The sequence below is a fragment of the Tubulanus polymorphus genome, chromosome 3, assembly GCF_964204645.1.
Source record: "Tubulanus polymorphus chromosome 3, tnTubPoly1.2, whole genome shotgun sequence".
NCBI lineage: Eukaryota > Metazoa > Nemertea > Palaeonemertea > Tubulaniformes > Tubulanidae > Tubulanus > Tubulanus polymorphus.
In genome coordinates, this window is record NC_134027.1 from 4,244,376 (window position 1) to 4,265,006 (window position 20,631).

General features: G+C 35.3%; 5 protein-coding genes across 5 annotated transcripts; 2 read left to right on the top strand and 3 right to left on the bottom strand.

The window, feature by feature from the left end:
* Positions 1–94: 94 nt before the first annotated feature.
* LOC141902345 (nuclear envelope phosphatase-regulatory subunit 1-like) lies at positions 95–2,065 on the bottom strand. The gene is made up of 6 exons (XM_074790021.1): positions 1,985–2,065; positions 1,549–1,620; positions 1,385–1,458; positions 1,192–1,301; positions 574–628; positions 95–490 (listed from the first exon to the last, which is right to left on the bottom strand). Exons 1-6 carry the CDS (start codon positions 2,043–2,045, stop codon positions 452–454), a joined length of 411 nt encoding a protein of 136 aa, XP_074646122.1. The 5' UTR covers positions 2,046–2,065; the 3' UTR covers positions 95–451.
* Positions 2,066–2,132: 67 nt separating this feature from the next.
* Positions 2,133–3,276, top strand: LOC141902467 (uncharacterized). Its single transcript, XM_074790201.1, has 4 exons — positions 2,133–2,315; positions 2,441–2,616; positions 2,690–2,825; positions 2,900–3,276. The coding sequence occupies exons 1-4, from the start codon at positions 2,188–2,190 to the stop codon at positions 3,171–3,173; spliced, it is 714 nt and encodes a 237-aa protein (XP_074646302.1). The 5' UTR covers positions 2,133–2,187; the 3' UTR covers positions 3,174–3,276.
* Positions 3,277–3,469: 193 nt separating this feature from the next.
* On the bottom strand, positions 3,470–9,790 carry LOC141902023 (tyrosine-protein phosphatase non-receptor type 1-like). Its single transcript, XM_074789653.1, has 9 exons — positions 9,607–9,790; positions 9,393–9,492; positions 9,210–9,310; positions 8,803–8,901; positions 8,564–8,713; positions 8,275–8,484; positions 7,833–8,006; positions 7,218–7,489; positions 3,470–6,829 (listed from the first exon to the last, which is right to left on the bottom strand). The coding sequence occupies exons 1-9, from the start codon at positions 9,685–9,687 to the stop codon at positions 6,634–6,636; spliced, it is 1,383 nt and encodes a 460-aa protein (XP_074645754.1). The 5' UTR covers positions 9,688–9,790; the 3' UTR covers positions 3,470–6,633.
* Positions 9,791–10,060: 270 nt separating this feature from the next.
* On the top strand, positions 10,061–11,984 carry LOC141901224 (uncharacterized). Its single transcript, XM_074788334.1, has 6 exons — positions 10,061–10,199; positions 10,318–10,486; positions 10,578–10,749; positions 10,833–10,956; positions 11,041–11,229; positions 11,561–11,984. The coding sequence occupies exons 1-6, from the start codon at positions 10,165–10,167 to the stop codon at positions 11,895–11,897; spliced, it is 1,026 nt and encodes a 341-aa protein (XP_074644435.1). The 5' UTR covers positions 10,061–10,164; the 3' UTR covers positions 11,898–11,984.
* A 403-nt stretch (positions 11,985–12,387) lies between these two features.
* Positions 12,388–19,828, bottom strand: LOC141901223 (E3 ubiquitin-protein ligase Su(dx)-like). The gene is made up of 21 exons (XM_074788333.1): positions 19,718–19,828; positions 19,119–19,196; positions 18,879–19,026; positions 18,674–18,798; positions 18,448–18,594; positions 18,034–18,234; positions 17,753–17,828; positions 17,574–17,669; positions 17,089–17,318; positions 16,914–16,998; positions 16,706–16,834; positions 16,528–16,609; positions 16,363–16,434; positions 16,166–16,254; positions 15,917–16,076; positions 15,680–15,813; positions 15,458–15,598; positions 15,252–15,372; positions 15,062–15,166; positions 14,879–14,975; positions 12,388–14,796 (listed from the first exon to the last, which is right to left on the bottom strand). Exons 2-21 carry the CDS (start codon positions 19,174–19,176, stop codon positions 14,624–14,626), a joined length of 2,469 nt encoding a protein of 822 aa, XP_074644434.1. The 5' UTR covers positions 19,177–19,196; positions 19,718–19,828; the 3' UTR covers positions 12,388–14,623.
* Positions 19,829–20,631: the final 803 nt, after the last annotated feature.

Genomic DNA, 20,631 nt, shown 5'->3' on the forward strand with positions numbered 1-20,631 from the left:
GTAATAATGATGAAAACAAGATAAAATCAACAAAAAACATGTACAAATAATTATGAGGTTTATTTACAATAAAATTACCTTCTATATTATTTACACTACAATGTGTTATTTCCAAACTAAAACTAAAATTAATAGAACCCCTTAATTTGGAGCAATAGCAATTATCTATTAATCCGGTTTATTAGAAAAAAATCGGATAAATATAATATTTCGCACGTGGACCATCAATAATATCCAGATTAGATCGAAATCTGGACTTACGTGATTCAGAATTAAGTGGGTTAGACTGCGTACACAAACTTGGCACAGCGGCCACAATCTTTTAGTTCATAAACTTTCTGCAATATCTATGATCAACCAAGGACTGCTTGCATACAGAATTCATACTCCATCACCTGTGAATATCAGTTTGTTTTCGCTACAGTGGCTACACTGTAGGGGTCAGTTAAGGTCAGGTGGTTGGTCTGGGTTTCAGTATAAGCTTTCCGGTCTGAAAGAACAAACATTCAACGTTGTACTGGTAATAACCTAGTCCTCTTAACACATTCGACAAGAATAAAAATGAAAACTTACATCATCACATGACATATTGTAGTCTAGTAAAACCTTCCGACATCTGGATGCAATTCTGTTCATTTGTTAATAAAAATAACTGTTAATCTAATCTGAATACTTACTTTCTAGCGATACAAGTCATTCAGTTAAACTAGTCCACAGTGACAGGGCATTCAAATTAATAGGCTATTATAGCACCTGTCATGTGGAACCAACTGCCTTCAAGTATTAGGCAAAGTCCATCAGTTAAACGTTTCAAGAATTTGAAAAATTACTTAAATTATTTACTTAAAAAGTAATTTTTTCTCCATGTCTATTGAATTACTATTTCAAATCAGCTTATCTTTATTCTATACAGCACACTGCTTACAGTTTGAAGGATTTAGCTATACAGGGTCTAAAAAAATGGGTTACCATAGCTTTAATCAATGAAATGAAATTTTTGGAGGGTAAGGTTGATAGCCCTGGATGTTTGCTCAAGGATGGAATGTTGAAATGCAATCATGAGTCATGCGGCTGAGCGCTAGCATGTTTTTGAATCGCCATTAAAATTGTAGTTTATGAGTCTTAAAGCTTGGTAACACATTTTCGCATAAGAGAATATATTTATTATCAGTATCAAGAAATAAAGGATACATATGCGGAAGTATAACTCTTTTATGGATTCCAAAAAGAAATAGAATAATCAATGTCACTGCACTCAGAGCGAAGAATGGATGATACATCAATGACTGTATTAATGATACCTGCAATATACATTATATTCATTCACAATTCAAACATTCAAATTGATAAAGGTTGCACTATGTGTTGTCATCAAGTCACTTACTCTAAATGTTTCAGTGTCTACAAGCCAGTTAACAGCACCGGTTACTGCACAAACACTGACGATAACTAGAATCACTGAAAAAAAGAGAGGGAACCATCACATTGATTAGTGCACATTCTCCAAGTTGAAATCGTAATTGACTCGACTGTACATTAGGTACATACATCTCCATCGCCCTGTAGCTGGTCGAAGTTGAGCAATAACTTCCGTCAATCTTCTTTCAAAAGCTTTCAAATCTAAGAAAAATAAAATGAACAATCTGATTAGTGACTCAGAGTGCTGATGGCAGCAGGTAGGTAGTACGTAAGGCGCAGGGGAGGGATCAGTGGCGCTGGAACTGCAGCGGCGAAAGCCGCAGCAATAATTTACTGAATGACGTTTTCTTTTCTTTGAATACCACATTTTTGAAGAAATAAGGTAAATTCGCTGCGGCAATATTTAGAACCTGTCCAAAATCGGCATTTGGCCGCGACCATTTCCATCCATTTCCAACGCCCCTGGCCTGCTGGGGATAGTTGAGTTGTGACAGAAAAAGGGTTTGAATCGCTGTTAGTTTCTGTATCAATTCAATAATATAATTGAACGAGGAACATACTTTACCTTCTGTTTGTTCTAATGACATGTTACTGTATCGTTGATGAGGTCTTTTTACTGCCGCCATTATTATGAATGTAGTGTCAATATAGTGTGATTTGAATTTGAGTATATTTGTTGAACGTGGATGTAACTAATAAATTATTCAATTAAATTAATTCTTTATTGTGTGTTTTATTATTCGGGACAGTCGGGCCGTCCGGGGCGAAATGTCCTCTAATTTGATAACCTGTCAAATTCTGCAAGATATTGCCGTTTTAACATTCGATTGTGGTGAAAATAGATTAAATAACGAGTTTATAGAGAAATTTCAGGAAGCATTGAACCAAGTTGAGAGGTGAGCCTAATTTAATTAACAAAACACTCCTGCCAGTGCCAAGTAAAGAAGGCAATTTAATGTGTCATTTTTTGGAAATAATTAATTACATCATTGATGATTATTTTGGCGATTTATGTCATTAGGAATGAACAAGTGAAGGTTTTGTTAACAACTGGGAAAGGAAAGTTTTACAGTAATGGATTGGATTTGGCATGGTGTGCTGCTAATCAGAACAAATTAGATGAATTTCAACGAAAACTGACAGAACTCACACGTCGACTGCTTACTTTTCATCTTCCAACAATTGCTGTATTGAATGGTACGTTAATTGTGAGGAAGTGAGAATATTATTCTGCCTTTGAATATGTTTTTAGTCTCTATTGTTTTTGCAGGTCATGCATTTGCTGGAGGTGCGTTCATAGCCATGTGTCATGATTATATCTTCATGAACGAAGACAGAGGTTGGTTTTGTCTCAATGAAATATTCCTTGGATTTCGCCTAGGAGACTTCTTTCTTTCTTTATTAAAGTAAGTTCAGAGAAAAACTATGTATAAGTTTAACACCAGTTCAATTGGAAATCGCAGTTTTCTCCATTATATAGGTGTAAAGTAACTAGCAGTCATACGCAGAGTCAGTTAATGGTTTTTGGGCATCGTTTCACTGCTGCGGAAGCTCTCAAGAATCAGATCATCACTAATCATTTCGCGGTCAACAGGTTATTAGAAGAATCATTGAAATATGCAAAACAACTCGCAGCGGAGTTCATAAACTATGATCCAAAAATTTTGAAAGCTATGAAAGAAGATTTGTATAGGCCAGTATTATCGAACCAAAATGAACTCACTTTTTCTTCCCATGTTAAATCAAATCTGTGATTATGCAAGTGGCGGTTTCAACTGCTACTTTTCCAACTTACGAAAATTATAATCAGGGCAACTATTACTGGTATGTAATCTTTGTGTACCTTTATATACATAAGATTTTAAAATTTACTGATAAGAATTTATTACTTATTAATAATAAAGTATTTGTTAATTGTAAATTCATAGTAATTGTCTTTTGAAAATTTTTACTGTATCCTAGAGATAACAAGAGAGGAATTGACGAATCTGTGAACAGGAAAACACCTACTAATACTATTGACATAAGATCATGAAAATATAGCATTTTGTATCATTTATTTACAACTTGTTAATAGACTACACATAGATACAAAAGTACTATATGAATGATACATCCATACGGACAAATACATACAAATTACGGTATACAATGGCTTTTTGACTAAAATACTAAAATCAATAAGGTTATATGAAATATACAATAATGACTGGCATAGATAGCAGCATTCATAAGAATACAAAGTGTAGTGAATATTAACGAAAAACTCAAAAAATAGTGCATTAAATTACATGTACCATTCCTTGCTAGCCTACTGCTTAAACAAAAAAAAATTGGTCAAAAAACGAGCAGATCAAATGAATATTTGTATAGAAATTTCAGCAGCTGATGTATATACATAATAGATGTAGATTGTTTTAAAAATACCTTAAAATCCAACAACTGACAGAGCGATTCCTACGCAGACAAACTAGCAGAATTACCATGTTTCCTATGCAGAAAATTTCATGACTAGTTAATGAATAATCAACATGAAAAGCTCGAGTTAGATCTAAATTGTTTATGAAGGAATTGTACATTCAAACGGGATTTCAAATTAATTTGTTAAATGTTTATTAGTGCAGACTTATTTGAAGTGTATACATGCATATACAATGAGATGAAGTGGACAGAAATTACAGCATATTTACACACAATATTGTAGCGAAAAGCAACAAAACCAATTCTTGCCACGGTTTAACGTTATACATGTATATATAGGAACCTTGACTGATGTCTTTTTTAGTTGCGAAAACGTGGATGGAATCAATATCAACTGCAGTCAGACCCGGGCCGAGTTTTATCGAGGAGCAGTTCTATTTCAAGAAAAATGGCACTCTGTGAAAAGGAATAGATCTGGCCTATTGAGAAAAGGACAGATCTTATGGATTACTTTTCATTTTCAAAAAAATTATGTCCAAATTTCGAAATATTTTTACACATTTGACTTTTTGAAGGCGCAGAAAATTTTAGGGGTTCGCTCGCTACCCCTGAACCCCCTCGGCACGGGCCTGTCATCATTACAATAGCTGCATAGGGTGTACAAGACAACAAATAATTAGATAATCTAATGTACATGCAGCCACATGTTCATGTATTCATAGACAGACCCAGGTTTAACCTTGACATATATTAGTTCAACGGTTTATTAGCCACAAAGAAACCTGTTCGTTATATGTCGAAATATTGAAAAATCTAGACACTTCTGAAGTGATGGGGGTGAAAAACTTCAATAAACATTACGAAATAACCGATCTTTGTTTCTTTTAGGAACAATTTATCAAGGATGAATGTATATTCTAGAGAACGATTTCTTTTAATCAACTTCCACTGCCCGACATGACAAGAGTTCAAACGGGGTTTGTTCATAGAAGATACAGTGCAATAAGCGGAGAGAATGAAATGAAGTTTTCACAGTTATCATATATATTATCTACACTATTATACACAAACCATCCTGAGCATATAGAAATATTCACGATAATGCCACAATGAAAGTCAACCGAAAGAAAGCTTCTTCCGTTTCCTTCGTTAAAATCTATGAAGATGAAACGTTTAGAAATTAATTTCTATTCTCTAAATTCACAACATCAACGACGATTGACTTAATAATGTTAGAATGTGTACGGAAAAATAATAAAATTGTGATAAATAGCAATTTATAATTTTTTCAATCACGTGGGATTCTATGAATTCTATGTAACACATGAAAAAACTTATATCTATTTGAACGCATTTAAAAAATATACAACAAGAATCAAATCTCAGTCTAGCATTTCTTTGAAAAAATATCAAACTCAAATACATCAACCCACAAATTTGTTCATTAACTAATCTGATGAGACATGTGAAATGAGGTAGAACCTGAACTTATTTAGATATACACACAAAATAGTGCTGCTATTTTCAATCATTTCTTTGAAGTTTGATGATAACATTCTATTATTCCAATTACAAATATTAACTAATGGATATTATTAGTCGTGCCAAAAAATATTTCTATGATACTCGATGCGATGAGATCAATATCAACAAATATCAACCATGCTGCCAATACCTAAAACACTGCAAGCAGAAATCTCTAAACTCAATTCATCAATGAGAATAGAATTGATCCTGATCAACCACTGCAACTTCAATCTGTTATTACATGTACATTATTAGAAATTTGGGCGTTTTGATTTTGCTTGAAACCTCTTCGGTGACAGGTAAATACATTGTACTTCCCTCAAACAATATTGAATGAAGAAAATAATCCAATTCAGGTTGACTACATAGAATATGTAAAATCATTCAAATAATCTTACCCTCACTTTATTGATTAAGTAGTACAAGCTGAATGGGTCTTCATGCGTAAAGTATCACAATATGATCTGGACTTATTGGTAAACCACGCACTATTGTTACAAAACCTTTCAAACCAAAGAGCAAACGGAAACTATGAAGATAAATCAATAAGTCATCTACCAGCCCTGTCTGATGAGACATGTCTGAACTAATACTATCACTATTTCTAAGAAATATCTTTACGATATCTACATGTCGGTAACCCATTTTGTGGAGGTGCAGCCATCGTCAATCCCCAGTTTATTCCTGTAAAATTATTGTATTTTCCTGCACAAAATAAAAAGCTGTAGCAAGCATCACATACGTGTAAATGTAATATTCAACAATATATCAACAAACAGACAACAAAAACCGTTGCTATAAAAACGATACAAGCACCAATTGTTGCTCTTCTAAACCAAACCAAAATGGACCAAAAAATAACCGTTAAAATTTGTGTCGCTCGAATTTGACGATCATAAGACATATGATGACTATTCAACGGGATTGAAAAACGAAAAGAAATCTGCAATTACATGTACTTTTACTGAATTTTTTTTTGTTTTCATGTAAGTTTGAGCCAGCTCAATTGAATATGTATTCACCAAATTATCATACTTATGATAATAATAATAATATACACAATCTTCTACATGCATTTTCTCGGTAATAATTTTATGAATATATCATTATAAAACATACAGGCTATTGAATCCACTCACAGACAACGAAAAAAAAAAAAAAAAAAATAATGGAAAAATACCTCGCTTTCAAACTCTAAATTACCGTTCATCTGAGATGGTGATTCCAGTCCATAGTTGTATTGATGATGTTAACTAATTAATTTTATCAAATATAGTAACGATATAACATATATCCACCCATCAATATAGACAATGTCAGTCCGAGACCGACGTATATTGTCTGCCATGATTTCGGTTTAGGTCGACGAGGTATATTCATTCTGTCACGGGCTTTCTTCATACGTTCGAGCTGTTCCTCAGTGTTTTTAGTCATTTCTTCTTTCTTACGACGTTGTACAACTCTGCGAATTGAAATAGAATTCAGCTTAAATGTATTTTTGAGCAAGTTTCTTTTTTTAGACGCAACCGACATATGCTGATTTTGTTACTGACAGGGGCAAGTCGCACATCGCAAATCAACCTATGCCCGCCTCAAGATCAAACTACATGTATTCTAAGGTCATATAAGACCTACCCCGATGTAAAAAATGGAACACGTCCTTTACTAATGATTGTGCTTCTGACTGGTCAATGTAAATGACCTTAAGACTCAGCATAATCATGTCACAACGATCGTTAAGATCTGATAAGTGACCTAAGTTGACTCGACTAATGGAACACAACTGTTGCAAGCTACCCACAAATTCCTAAATACAATACGTCACAAAAACTATCAACTTATGTACAAACCTTTCTTCTCCTTCAATCAATGATTTCTTCTCTTCCTCATTGACATGTAAAGAATCGTACCGCGGTGGTACCGGTGGTACAGTTGAAGGCGGTTGCTGTGATATCAAATATGTACGTGGTGGTATAGGAGGTGGAACGCTGTCATCGTCATCATCATCTTCTTCACTTTCGGTCATTATTATGACCTCTTCGTCTTCATCGTCGCCATCGCTACTCGATTCTTCGACTGCTAACATTCGTTTCGGAGGTTTTGGTGGAGGTTCGTGATCGAACTTGAAAGAAAAATTAAAAAGAATTAACTCAACATCTCCACTTTCTAATACAGGGCTCTTTTACAGATCAGTCATTCCTGGATGTAAAAAAAAATCCTGGTCCAAACTGTAACAATCTATGTGTAGTTTAATACTGTACAACTACAAACCAAACATTTATAATTGCCTCTCAAAATGAGTATTGAAGGAGTTTTGGGGATGTTGCTTAAATAAGAAGCACCTTTGAAAACATTTTCTGTTTAAAAGGAGTTTTGAAAGGAATCAAAGAGTCGTAGAGTTTGTTATAAAAAAAATTAAATTAACATAATTAAAATGAATATATTTCTTTCTACACATCGCTTACCTCGTCAAAACTAGAGTTGAGGGACGACGATAAAATTCTCTTTCCTCCTTCTAAAACAGCGAGGTATGAAAATCGAAGTTGATCCGTAGTTTGTATTAAACCCATTCGATATTTGCGCATGTTCAGCAGTATTTTACGAATATCAATACAGTTCAGATCTCTGGTCTTCTCGATCTGGAAAAAAACAAAACGAAAGTGACAACTTTTTTGTGATTTTTATTGCTTTATTGACCGATCCTACAAATACAATGTTTATCTCTAGCCTCCTGAGATCTGGCAGTGCGGCTCGAAAGAAAAAATATAATCTATGGGGGAACCTCAAATTTGGTGCACACTCATTTCTTTCAAAGTCTTTTAAACTCAAGTGCATTGACAAGGAGTGTCAATCCAACTGCTAAACAAATCAAGCAACATTTGTTTGTTTTATATTCAGACTACTCACCATAATCAGGCAAGTATCGACTAAACAAAAAGTTCCAGAGCGTCCAATTCCTGCGCTGCAATGTATTACGCATGGTCCCACATCATTCTCAAGCGCTCCAGATCGTCGGACAGCCATTAGAAAATTCAAAAACGCAGCTGGAGACTGTGGAACTCCGAAATCAGGCCACGTCGTGTAATGAAAATGCAGCACTTCTTTTTTCTCTTTAGTCTAAAACATTCAATCCAAACTTGAAAGAATATCATTCATGATTAACAGATTTGGTAATGTCGAGATGATTTAAACTTACTTCTAAATGCTCTACTTCTAACTTTTGTATCGTATAATAAGAAAACTCATTTTCATCTATGTAGCTAACTTGAATTGAAGCTTCAGGAAAAGTCATGACGTCTTCGTGTCCTACTGCAGAACCCAGGGGCCAATATTGATCGCATTTCAACTGAAAATACAATAAACTTACGTATATGAATCATCGTAATACAATGGATTATCAACAACTTAGAAAGCAAATCATCACTATGAACTTACATTTCCCCTTTCAATCACTCTATTCAACATAACGATTCCTTTTACATTCTGATCCCAAATCATCTGCCAATAATGAGCTGATGTGTTCCGTAAAGGTCCCTAGAATACAACGGCATTCATGTAAAAATTCACTAAAATCACCTATAAAAAATCTAAACATCAATGGTAGTTTAATTCAGACTTTACGATAGACTCTAGAGAAAAATACCAAATAACTGACTTTCAAATTTGCTTATATAGGCTAAGTAGTAGAATCCAAATGATCATAAATGAAATTGGAACCAATGAAAAAATTCATCCGAATTACAAAAAATCTTCGATAAACATCATATTCTACATACTTTATATAGCATCCGGATAGAGATAGAATTCCGGATTAAACGGGTTTGACTGAATTTGAAATCTACCTGTGTAAGAATATATCTCCTATTAGCTTCAGGGGCCTCGACTAAGCTAGCGTTGATATAGTCATTTTCTTCAGACGGTAAAATCACACGGCTGTGATCATCTATAACGAACAACAAGAGATAAATTAAACCGGGGACACGATTAACCGCAGGAGTCCGGTACCCGGCAAGTTCCACACTTACATGGACTGACGTCTCTGTATCGATTACGCGATCTGTTTTCTGGACTACGGGCTACTTTAACCGTGAAATCATGATTCAGCGACGCTTCATTCCGAAGTCTCTAAAAACAAAAATGAAACCGTCAATCGAGAATTTGAAAATGTGGGCGGATATAGAACCGCAAATCACTCCTACTGGTGATCAAAAATGTCAAAATCGACGGCAAAAAACTCACGTGGTAAACAATTTGCCAGGACCCATTCTTGTCGAACTCTTCTAATTCTCGCTCCAGTAAAGATAACCCTGAAGACTCCATCCTTTATGTTACACGGATAGTCGATAAAATGACATTTATCTGACATAAATATACGTCAACGAGAAGCACAAAAGCATGAATGAATAGCGTTCGCCTTTCCACGAAAAATATTAAAGCAAGGCATATAGCCTTGACCTTTCATTAGTATACCGAATATAATCCTAGATGGCGCTGTGAAATCATAGAATCACAGCCCTTGGGCTTTTAGTGGACGTGTACAGCATGGTATTTTGGTATTTTGTAACGTGTTCTTGTGTATATATTTATGTTATTCCAAGGAAATAAAGAATATTATTTTCAAAAAAGATTCGAGGCGGGGATGAGTCTAAGTCCGGTATCCGCCGATTACGCCTACCGCCTGGCAAACAAAATGGTGGACGTAAACAAATCAACAAATTAAACTTCGAACGTAGCGATCAAGCGTTGATCTTGCATTAACGAGGATATGTTGAATTAAAGAAAAGAGAAAAAATAACGATGGTAATCAAAAAGAAAAAGGGAAAAAAATCGAAGTACGTAAAATCTTCATGCGGGCTGCAGTAGATCCCGTGAAAGATCCAATTTTAAGAATAGTCATGAATTCAATTAAGTTTTATTTAGATAACTTAATCTTAAACCAAATATTTTTAGAAAAGGCGTCAAATCTTCAGGAGGTGAAGATCGCAGCGCAACAGATGAACCTAATACGCTGATCTCCGCTGAAAATGGCTCTGACGTTGCTGAACCTTCTAAAAAGGGCAAGAAAGGAAAGAAAAAAGGAAAGAAGGGAAAGAAGTTATCAAAATCTGATAAAGCTCTGGTGCGTGTGACTTTCTTGTATGTTTCTCTAAATCATGAGGAAATTTTTAATATTACCAGTTTATGATTTCGGGGGATTTTTTTAAGAATAGGAGACACTAGAAAAAGCGTGCAACGCAATCAGAGAAGATACAGAAAAGTTTGATTTGTTCGTTGCGCGAATGGATAAATGGTTAAGTGGTGTGGCTCAGAAAGCTGTCGATTTACTCTGTCGATTTGACTTCGCTGGACAAGGAATTCTCAGTTTTGATGAATTCAAATCAGGTATAATTATGTAAATGTGCGGCTTTCAGTGAATTGTTTAGCTTTGCATACAACATCTCTAGGTGAAATTATTTTGTTTTCAGCGATGTATGATATGAATATACCATGCAATAGTACAGAGCTTCACTTGCTTTGTCAAATGCTGGATTATGAAGGCAGCATGTCTATTGATTATACCAATTTATCTAAAGGATTGATGTATGAGAGGTACGTGTTCGATATGTTCAAATATCCGAGATTCTGTGAATACCTTAAGAAATTGATGGATACGGTTTTGTGTTGTGAACATAGGGAAGATGAATCTGATGATGATGATGATGATGATTATGAAGAAGAAGGAACAGCGATAGCGATGGAAACACAAACAGAAGTAACTTCACCGCTTAGAGAAGTCAGATTATTGCCTCAAAATATTCCATTAGAACATTGTATATGCTGTCATATGGCACTGTGTGAACCTTACAAAGAGAAAAACCCAGGGTATGTTTAACATAGCGAGATGCAAAGAGTTTTAGAGCTCTGATAGAAACTGGTTTCAAATGAAACATGAATACAGGTACTGTGTAGGTTGAATTATTTTTATTAGAAGTTACAAACTTTTGCTACTGGCGCGTAGTAGCTACATCAGGTAAATGTGCGATTTTGTCAATTACCAAATGAAACTACCATGCGCTAGTAGTGAAAGCTTGTAATTTCTAATAAAATCAGTTAACCTTCATTCAAAGTACCACCTGGTTTCATATAGATAGATACCACTGTGAACAATACATCTTTATTGGAACTAGATACATTGTACAACTCTTTTTTATAGGTACATAGAACTTCTGATGCGTCTGATAACATTTGAGAATCTGCGAGCGCACCCAGCTCATTTTAATCAGATTGTCCACGCTCACATACCGATACTCGGAATTTTGAAGATTGTTGAGAAAATAGCTGGCATTCAGTCGAGTAAACTGGCCGTTTTTACTGACAAATCACGAAATAAAGAAGCAATGCTCAGTCGCGATATGACGTTAGAGGAATGTGGATTTTATGGCGGCACAAAACAGAAACCAGAGGAATTACTGTTGTATTATGATTACACAGTAGAGTTTGTCAATTGTCCGATTCTGATGTGTGATCACTACTTTGGAGGAGAATCTTAACCATATTTACAATCACTTTTTTATAATAAACATTTATTTATTGATGAAATTATTTGAGTTATCCGTCCACAGAACATATTATTTTGTAGCCAATGCAAATGTATTAAATTTGAATATTTTCAATTCTTGCTTCTGTTGCTTGAGGTCTTCTGAAATTTCCAGTAAATTAATATATTTCCAAGGTAAACGATTTACCTTGGGAAGGAGGAGTTTCATCTATCAATCACTTAACATGATCAACAGCCTCGCCCCATGCCAGCGTGACAAAAGTGAGGATGGCAGATCTTTAGAGTAGATTTGGACGAAGCAAGGAGAATGAACATGGGCCTACGTGGACTTTTTTTTACACACTGGACTTCATATTCCAACTGCACATTCATAGGTAGGCATTGTTACAATTTACAATTGGTACATTTTCCGCACCAAAAGTACTTACTACTCCAAACCATGTGCAAGTATCATTAATCACATAGAAAAACATTTTTTAATTTACAAATAATTTTTATTGCAACATTAATATATTACATAAACAATATACATAAAGTATTATTAAGAACGAAGGAATTTCCACTCGAGGAAAATTGTTCGTTTTATAGTCGTGAATCTGAACTCTTGAAATAACAAATATGTGCTAAATAAAATAGTTAGTGTGGGCAAAAAATAGTTCAATATATCGAGAAACATTTCATTTGCCACATTTGCAGTGTTTCCTCATTTCAGTAATGGATACCATTCCAGATTCTTCATTATTCTGTTACCGATTGTAGCAACGAGAATTGCACACGGATCATCACATAAGCAATTAGTTTTGAGTCAAGAATGAAACCATTAAGTAAGGACTTGAAGTTTGTGGTGCAAATTGTAACAGTGAACATATGAAACTTAATGATGTTCTACAAACTGGTCTCAATTCCATTCAATTCTGATCCATGTCTTTCATTAAATTAATGAGACCTTTACAAACTGAATTTACCGTTACCTTTTTAAGGAATATATTACTATCTGCAAGTTGGAATTGACCAAGCCATCATTAATCCATCTATGTTACACTATTTACAGTTGAATATCATTCATTTCTATTTCACATAATGCATATACAATTTGCATGTAAAATCTGATACCATTTTGTCTAGTAGAAACGATGACTAAAAACGCCAAGAAAGGAAAGCAGGGCTTTAGGGCATCCTACTGTATTATAATCCACATAAACATCTCTGTGATTAAAAAGCTCTACAATAGTTATGTATGCACATCTCATTCATTCACTCTTGGTTAAATTTTAGTGAGTTCACAACCACAATGAAATCAAATGTATGAATAATACCCAATATCGAACATTCATGTACATGTACTGTAGAACTATACTTCAGAATTTGAAAAACTATCCTTTAGGTAGGTTAAATATCAGAGGGAAAAATCATGACAATGTAGGTTATACGGGGAAACCTGGAAATCTTCATCAAGAACTCTGCATGTTGCTGTCATTGATTTCCAAATATCAAAAATGAAGTAAAAGTATCCAAGTAAGAAAGGTATTGATTCATACATTTGACAGCAGACATAAAACTATCCATTCTATCCATGTCTCAAAAGCAGTGAAACGTTAAAAGATGACGGCATATCTCATTTCCAAAAAGTTTCCATATTTCACATTCCCAATACAGCATAGTATGCATTAGAGGATCAAGCCAGATTGAAATCTTATTTGTATCATGTAAATTGAAATAACATACCTTCATGTCAGATGCATACTCTACTGTACTTCATTACAGAACAAATTGCTTTTGAAAACAAACTGCTTTTGAAAGACAATAGGAAATATCATAAACACTAGGCTGGTCACATCCCAATCATATTCACACTCATAATTCTTTTGGTGAAAATAACTATGTGAAAATTTCATAATTGACAATAATTACAATATGAACCTAAATAAATAAATTATTAGTGATGTATTTAAAAGCAACATTTCACTTTATCAAGTATTTACAAGAGATTTGCAATAAAGAATAAATACATAAACAGATGTAATCTCATTCAACTGAGAAAACTTCTGGTCTATGATCACGATTCCAAAATATGAAATATAGGACAACCAAACCACTTAACCAACGCAAACCTTATCAATCGTATCAGGTATGAAGCCACATGCAGTTTTCCAAAAAATGTAAGCAGAACCGAACCACAAAAAACATCATAGCTTTCGTATGTTACAATACAAAACTTGAAATACTAGTGAAGTGAAGTGAATAAGATCTGCATCTTTCTTGAAATACCAAGTATTTACAGACAAGTTGAATTCAACAATCCGAAAAAATCTACGCGTTCTGCAAATTTTACTGACACGCACATTGAAAGAACCTGAATGAAGGCACTTGGGACTAAATTGGGACTAAATTTCAAGTGTTAGGTATTACTCTGCGCCAGTTTCTCCGCTGATTGAAATAAACTCTCAATGTATATGTTTTAAGCAGAAATGAGTAAGATGCAGGAAAGCAAAGTATATATTGCAATTCAAGTATGATGTGTGTGAACTGTGCATTGAATACATACACAAATGTATGTACAATGTATGTTTTATTACACAAACCACCAGAATTATGCCATTCATTTGGCACTAAAATTGTCTATACGTCTATGTATTGATTATAATTCATCATCATTAGTATTAATATTAAAATATCACAATTTTGACTTGTTTTCGTAGCAATGAGCAAGCGTTCCTCTTACTCCTGTCCGAATCCCTCTGTTTCCTCGATCGCAAAAGTGAGTTTTTCGGAAAGTTGCTCGTAACTTTTATACGGAGGCAGGTCCAGTCTGTTGAAACACGTGTGGCTACGTGGTAGCCACGTTTCTTTACCGACCTTTTCAATGCAGAACCTTTGCGGACCATTGCTCCCTGGAATGAGTAACAAAAATAGTAGGTTACGCCGTAGGTTCTCATCTTATTGACGATTGATGTAGATAAAACCTGTATTTACCCATAAGTTCAGCAAATCCGCCAACAGGCAATCGACAAGTGCCGGTTACAAACTGCAGCATTCGAGTTCTCTTTTCATTGTCAATTTCGCGCACAAACTGAAATGTTAATGAACAATAATTTCGATTTGCTCACCCCTTATTCTCGCATGCATAACTCAGTACGAGTACAATCTGTCAATTACCTTCCAGAACCATTGTACTTGACGACTATTTCTAGTGTAGTGACGATATATAGTGTGACGTTCCCAATCGTCAATATCTGTCTCTTGCATACCGCACAACATCAACTAAACAATCATAGAAAACTCTATAGTTATCATTTACTGCAGACATTATGCCATATGAAGCAAGTCCCTTATGTAATATATTTACCTCTAACTCTCTTTCATCAAAGTACTGCAACCACTGAAGAGGCACAACTTCATTGAAGCCATCCAAAAATGCTTTGGTTTGCTCTTCTACTCCACGAGTGAATCGCCAGTTTGTCATCAGACTAAAAGTACATCCCAATTATTATATAAACAATAATCTGTGAATTTGTGAGACTGTGCAGTTTTTTAGAGACAGGGTCGACTTACTTGATGTATTCTTCTTTGTTTTCCTCGTTAACAGCTATTTCAGCGCCGCCCGGCTTTAGTTCATGTTGGTCGACTTTACCCAAAACCTCGAAGTCCGAACAGAAGTAAAGCTCCAAGTTGCAGTCATCGATGTTGTTATCTCTGTAATTATTACCCAATAAAGCTGCTTGAGTAAACGTATGAAGCATATTCATGAACTAATCAGTATGGTTTTGTACTTACTTGATCCAGACCAAAGAATTGAAGAATTCTGGGTCAATCGTTTCCAGATCTCGAATTGATAACTTCTTATTTAGCATTCGTTTGTAGAACGGCAAGGTGAAACCGCTGTCAATGAACTTGCCATGATACAAAGCCTGTTCGAGTAGGAAAATGAATTCGCTTTAAATTTCAGAGATTAAGAACTAAGGTTGTGTAGATTAGTACCGTATCATGCACCAATCAAAGATATGATCTTACCATAGCAATGAATCTACCGATGAATCTGAAGTACATCAGATGATCGGGATTAATAGATGATGCAGGATTAATCTGCAGGCTGTAATTATTATTGTTTGCATATTCGAATAGACAGTACATAGGATTTAGTACATCATGTGATAGATGGAAAAACCATTCCCTGTGGAAGAAATGAAAATAATCGATGCAATTACTACCATAAATGTTGGACATAATTTTTCAACAGTCCGGTAGAAAAAATAGACCTACCTCGCTACACCTCCATAGTCCAGGCCTTCCTCCCCTCTGAATATTATATACAACCTACGTCTGAGGTCAAATGGCTGCAGTCGCATTATCTATAAAATCAGGATACATCATACATACCGGGTATACTGTACATAAAATGATAGTTTGAGTTGATGATACTCAATGATATATGAAAGGTAATGAGTTGTTTAACAAACCTGATGAAATGAATCTTCGAACAGTGTTTGACGGGATACTGTGATTTTCACATGGTTTGGCAAGGCATTGGACTGAAAAATCAAAAAAAAAATGTACATCAGGATATTGTACAGATGCACTAGTGTAATTCATAAAATTAAGCTAGCCGTAGTGTCTTTTCTTACCTGACATAGAAAACGAAACTGACCCAACTTCCATCTAAAACTACGTTCGTATTGTATAGGAACGCCATAAGCACCTTTAGGACTGTCAGAAAAACAAGTATATCAATAACAAATCGAGTTTTGATAAACTTAAAGTGATAAAAGTATCAACTGAAAGGTTTTTAGATCTAACAATTACCCTTTTGAAGATCCATCTCTGGGATCTTGGAATGTTGTTGTTCTTGTATTATGATCAACAAAATAGCGCACACCTTGTGATGTATAGCGCATTTCCCAGCCTTCAGGCAGCGGATCTTCTTTCGTAATGCTGAAAATTCATACAATTCATTAATAAGACAATGAATTCCAAACACATGGCCAAATAGAGAATTATCGATAAAACTCACCCTTGAGTTCTTGGGTCTTCCCATTGAGTTGTTCGGTTACGGTGATTCACAAAATAAACTCTACCATTGTTATCGACCCGTTTTTCTGTGAATGAAAGATTGAAACACCATGAAAATAGTAACATCATACGGTAAATAGTTTGAACCACAATCAATGATCAGTTTAGAAGCCTACCCCATCCTTCCGGTAGTGGTCCCAGAGGATCACTAGTATCCTGTTGTTGTTGTTGAGGGAATAAGAATCTCTGGTAGTACTGATCGAGTAGATTGTTACGAGTTTGTCTCCACTGTTGCCAGTGAGCAATGTTCTGTACCATGTCTGTATTCGGACGCTGCCAGGTAGTCGTACGTGTGTTATGATCGACGTAATATACCCGTCCTCTATTGTCCACTCGTCTTTCCCAACTAAAGTGCAGAAACATTCAATCAATCATAGAACATAAGGATATAACAGCAAAATGGCCACAATCAGACGTGGTAAATAGATAAAACCCGTCATATATAAATTCATCCTCTGCAAGGTTTCAGTTTCTGGAGTAGACTATCCAACAGTTTCAGTAACCGGTACACAAAATTCAAAATTTCACAAATGAACACTTTCTGCCTTCGCGGAGCTTCCATCTTTGATTTCAAAATTGGGATCATATTACTGATACTTACCCAGCAGGTAATGGTTGTGGTCGCTCCCATGTGGTCGTTCTTGTATTATGATCCACATAATAAGGACGTCCGTGAGGATCTAGTCTCATTTCCCAACTACGAAACACGAGTAAAATACAGTTTCATTTTTGAGATTCATTTCTTACAAGTTAGAGAAATTGTAGAATAATCATACGAACCCGGGCGGGATTGGTTCATCATTTACTGATGGTGAGGCAGCAGCTGAAGGAGGGGCTCCTCCGGGTGCTGTTATTGCTAAAGATATAGAAACGCGATTTTAGAAATATGAACGAAAAACTGACTAAACATCTAATTCTAGTAGCTTTCACAAAAATGAGAGTAATTCTATACCAAAAATGTAGTTTCATTGAAAACTAGCAATTATTCTGATTTCGAGAGAATTTTAAGGAATACAGTAGAAACTCTCTCAAATAGTAGTTGTAGTCCGGTTGTGTGGTACCTGGTGGGTTTCCAGTAGGTGTCGGTGCCTGCGAGGTAGCTGTTGCGTCAGCTGCTCCAGAACCAGCAGGTAATGATGTAGGATATTGTGGAGGTGATGGCGCCGTACGCCGTGGTTGACGGTTTGAAACACCGGACGACGGTGATGAACCGTCACTCATTTGACTAGCTGCAGTTCCATTAGGAGCCTGTGAGGATGGCCCTGAAAGAATAACACATAATAACATCAACTATATAAACATCTTTATCTAAACTCTCACCCGACGAGGCCAGACTGAAATCAGTGAAATTGATAGTGGTTATTGTGAATGAACGTTACTCCTGAGAAAAAAATCATTGCCCATTTACTGTACCCAACAGGTTTAATAATCTAAACCTTAGTTAACTGTAATGATTTGATTGTTTTGTATAGTACCATTGACGATGCCGTTCGGGACACGACTTGGAAAATGTTCCATATTAACATTCATGCCATCTAACTGTATATTGAGTTCACCACCAGTTGATGCACCACGGGTCGGATTCAGGTTCTGCAGATCTAGTTTCATAGCACTTTGTGTAACTGAGAAAACATAATATAGGAGTAAATTTACAGATAAGAGACAAGAAAGATAGACATAAATCTGAAAGTTGAAACTCACATTTCCCATTGTTACAACTCAAAGCATGATGAATATCGAGTTCGCACTGACCGAGTAAAACATCAGATTTCAATTGAAAATGGTTGAAAATTTTGAAGTCGATCTTCGAGTAAGGGGTCACGAGTCTGAAAGAGTACTGTAAATCGTAAGACAATACATCAAAATCATAAATGGCTTTTTTAAATAACCCTTGATGTTCACTTACACAGTGAAAGGTTCATTCCACTGTGGATTCCAGGTTTTCTTGATTACTTCTGTTTTTCTTGGTGGGTTGCTGTCCACGCTCATCTCCAGGTAAGGATCAGCCTTACTGTTGAATATTCCACCAGCACTCTGTAATTTGGCTGATGAAACTATGGGAAAAAGAGATTGGAAACAATTGACATGAAATTATAGTTCAAAACATGAAAACAGATTCTAACTACAACCATAAATATCAACTTACTTGTAACCTGAAGTTGAGAATACTGAGGAGTAGGTGCTGATGCACCTGCTTCATTCATACTTGTATAAGGAATGTTTTCTGAAAAAGAAAAACTAAACTTACAGTTTGTCAGGAGAGAGTAGCCTAGTTTTGAATTGATGCAACATTTTCGCTATTTGGTGCTACCTAAAATAGTGCTACAGTTGGTAGGTTCCTAAATTGTAGTCGAACAAGGTTTGTATCCGCAACAACAAATTAATTGCAGTGAGACTCAGACTGAGAGAGAGAGTACTGTAATATAACTTCCATTATCATTTTTATAAGTTAAAACCCAGCAGGGGCCTAGCCTAGTTGGTAGTGTCGAACTCAACAAATAGTATATTACGTGAAGATTAGAAAAAACTAATTAATGGTGTCGGAATTCAAAAATTCTTATCTATGACGTAAATTATGACCCGAATCATGATCAACACCGTGATTAAGCGTTTGCGTGCTCTGTCTGGTAAAAATGCCAAAAACGAACGAATCTTCAAACATTTTACACATATGTTTTTTACCCTTATTCAAACTTAAAAGGGTAAGCAAGTACAGTTCAACTCTTCTGAAACATGTAAACTTACCTATTGTGAGCTGATTCAAATGATTAGACGTGGCATCATTTCATAAAACACAACTAGACACAATTAATGACAGATAAGCGATATTTTGGCAATCGCCATTTTATTCGTGTCACGTGATTATTTCACTGCGCTGGGTTCGAAACCCATATTATCAAGATGCTGTGATCTGGTTCGAGTCCCATAATTATGCATAAATATTTGCGCAATAAGCATCAAATACGTAAATGAGTAAAAGATCTGATGATCTATGATTTCATTTTCGTATACATGGTGAGCAAGGTAGCGAGGTACAGTAAAAGGTGTCACTGTGATCTTTTTTTAATAAAAAAGAGAAATTGTCTTATAGTCGTTTTGTTTCACACGACACGCCGAAGCTTGGATCTAAATACATCTATGACCAGTTCTAGTGCTATGAATGGGCTTTCAATAATATCAAATTGTTCTATTGCGGCGACCATATCGCACGCTCGATTGAATATGATAACAAGAAAGTCAATCGCACGCCTTACAGTTAATCATCAAATCGTCGAAAGAGTCGATTGAATTATTTTGATATTTATTGATGAGGAGCCTTTATTAATGAACATAATTAAAAAGTATATAAATGAATATAGGCCTATGTATTAAGTGATGGATCACGTTGTTTTTGTTGACCATTAGGTTAAATCCGTTTATGCCCAGCCGCTGTCATCCGTCTCCATTTATAAATATATCAGAATTCCCGGCATCTATTTGATACGGTTCATCGCTCGACCGGCTAATGTCATCTGGCTCCGACCGGCAAAGGTGATGGCTAATATATTTAATATCACAGATATTTATAGCGATGATGAAAATGTGGATTTGTCTTAACATTAAATCTATGAGTTCAGTCCGAAACTTTCAACTGAAGTCGACTTAGGTATGAAAACAAC

Bases quoted from the DNA above. Each gene is read 5' to 3' on its own strand.
- LOC141902023 (XM_074789653.1), bottom strand. From the start codon at position 9,687: ATGGAGTCTTCAGGGTTATCTTTACTGGAGCGAGAATTAGAAGAGTTC. The intron at 9,493-9,606 runs GTGAGTTTTTTG...TTTTGTTTTTAG, and splicing joins CCTGGCAAATTGTTTACCAC to AGACTTCGGAATGAAGCGTC. The intron at 8,902-9,209 runs GTAGATTTCAAA...GTTGTATTCTAG, and splicing joins GGAGATATATTCTTACACAG to GGACCTTTACGGAACACATC.
- LOC141901224 (XM_074788334.1), top strand. From the start codon at position 10,165: ATGGTAATCAAAAAGAAAAAGGGAAAAAAATCGAA. The intron at 10,200-10,317 runs GTACGTAAAATC...AAATATTTTTAG, and splicing joins AAAAAGGGAAAAAAATCGAA to AAAAGGCGTCAAATCTTCAG. The intron at 10,957-11,040 runs GTACGTGTTCGA...TTGTGAACATAG, and splicing joins AAAGGATTGATGTATGAGAG to GGAAGATGAATCTGATGATG.
- LOC141902467 (XM_074790201.1), top strand. From the start codon at position 2,188: ATGTCCTCTAATTTGATAACCTGTCAAATTCTGCAAGATATTGCCGTT. The intron at 2,617-2,689 runs GTACGTTAATTG...TTGTTTTTGCAG, and splicing joins AACAATTGCTGTATTGAATG to GTCATGCATTTGCTGGAGGT. The intron at 2,826-2,899 runs GTAAGTTCAGAG...TCCATTATATAG, and splicing joins TTCTTTCTTTCTTTATTAAA to GTGTAAAGTAACTAGCAGTC.
- LOC141901223 (XM_074788333.1), bottom strand. From the start codon at position 19,176: ATGAATGAAGCAGGTGCATCAGCACCTACTCCTCAGTATTCTCAACTT. The intron at 19,027-19,118 runs GTAAGTTGATAT...TTTTTCCCATAG, and splicing joins TTCTCAACTTCAGGTTACAA to TTTCATCAGCCAAATTACAG. The intron at 17,829-18,033 runs GTACCACACAAC...CTATATCTTTAG, and splicing joins ACCTACTGGAAACCCACCAG to CAATAACAGCACCCGGAGGA.
- LOC141902345 (XM_074790021.1), bottom strand. From the start codon at position 2,045: ATGGCGGCAGTAAAAAGACCTCATCAACGATACAGTAACATGTCATTA. The intron at 1,621-1,984 runs GTAAAGTATGTT...TATTTTTCTTAG, and splicing joins GTCATTAGAACAAACAGAAG to ATTTGAAAGCTTTTGAAAGA. The intron at 1,302-1,384 runs GTAAGTGACTTG...TGTATATTGCAG, and splicing joins TAGACACTGAAACATTTAGA to GTATCATTAATACAGTCATT.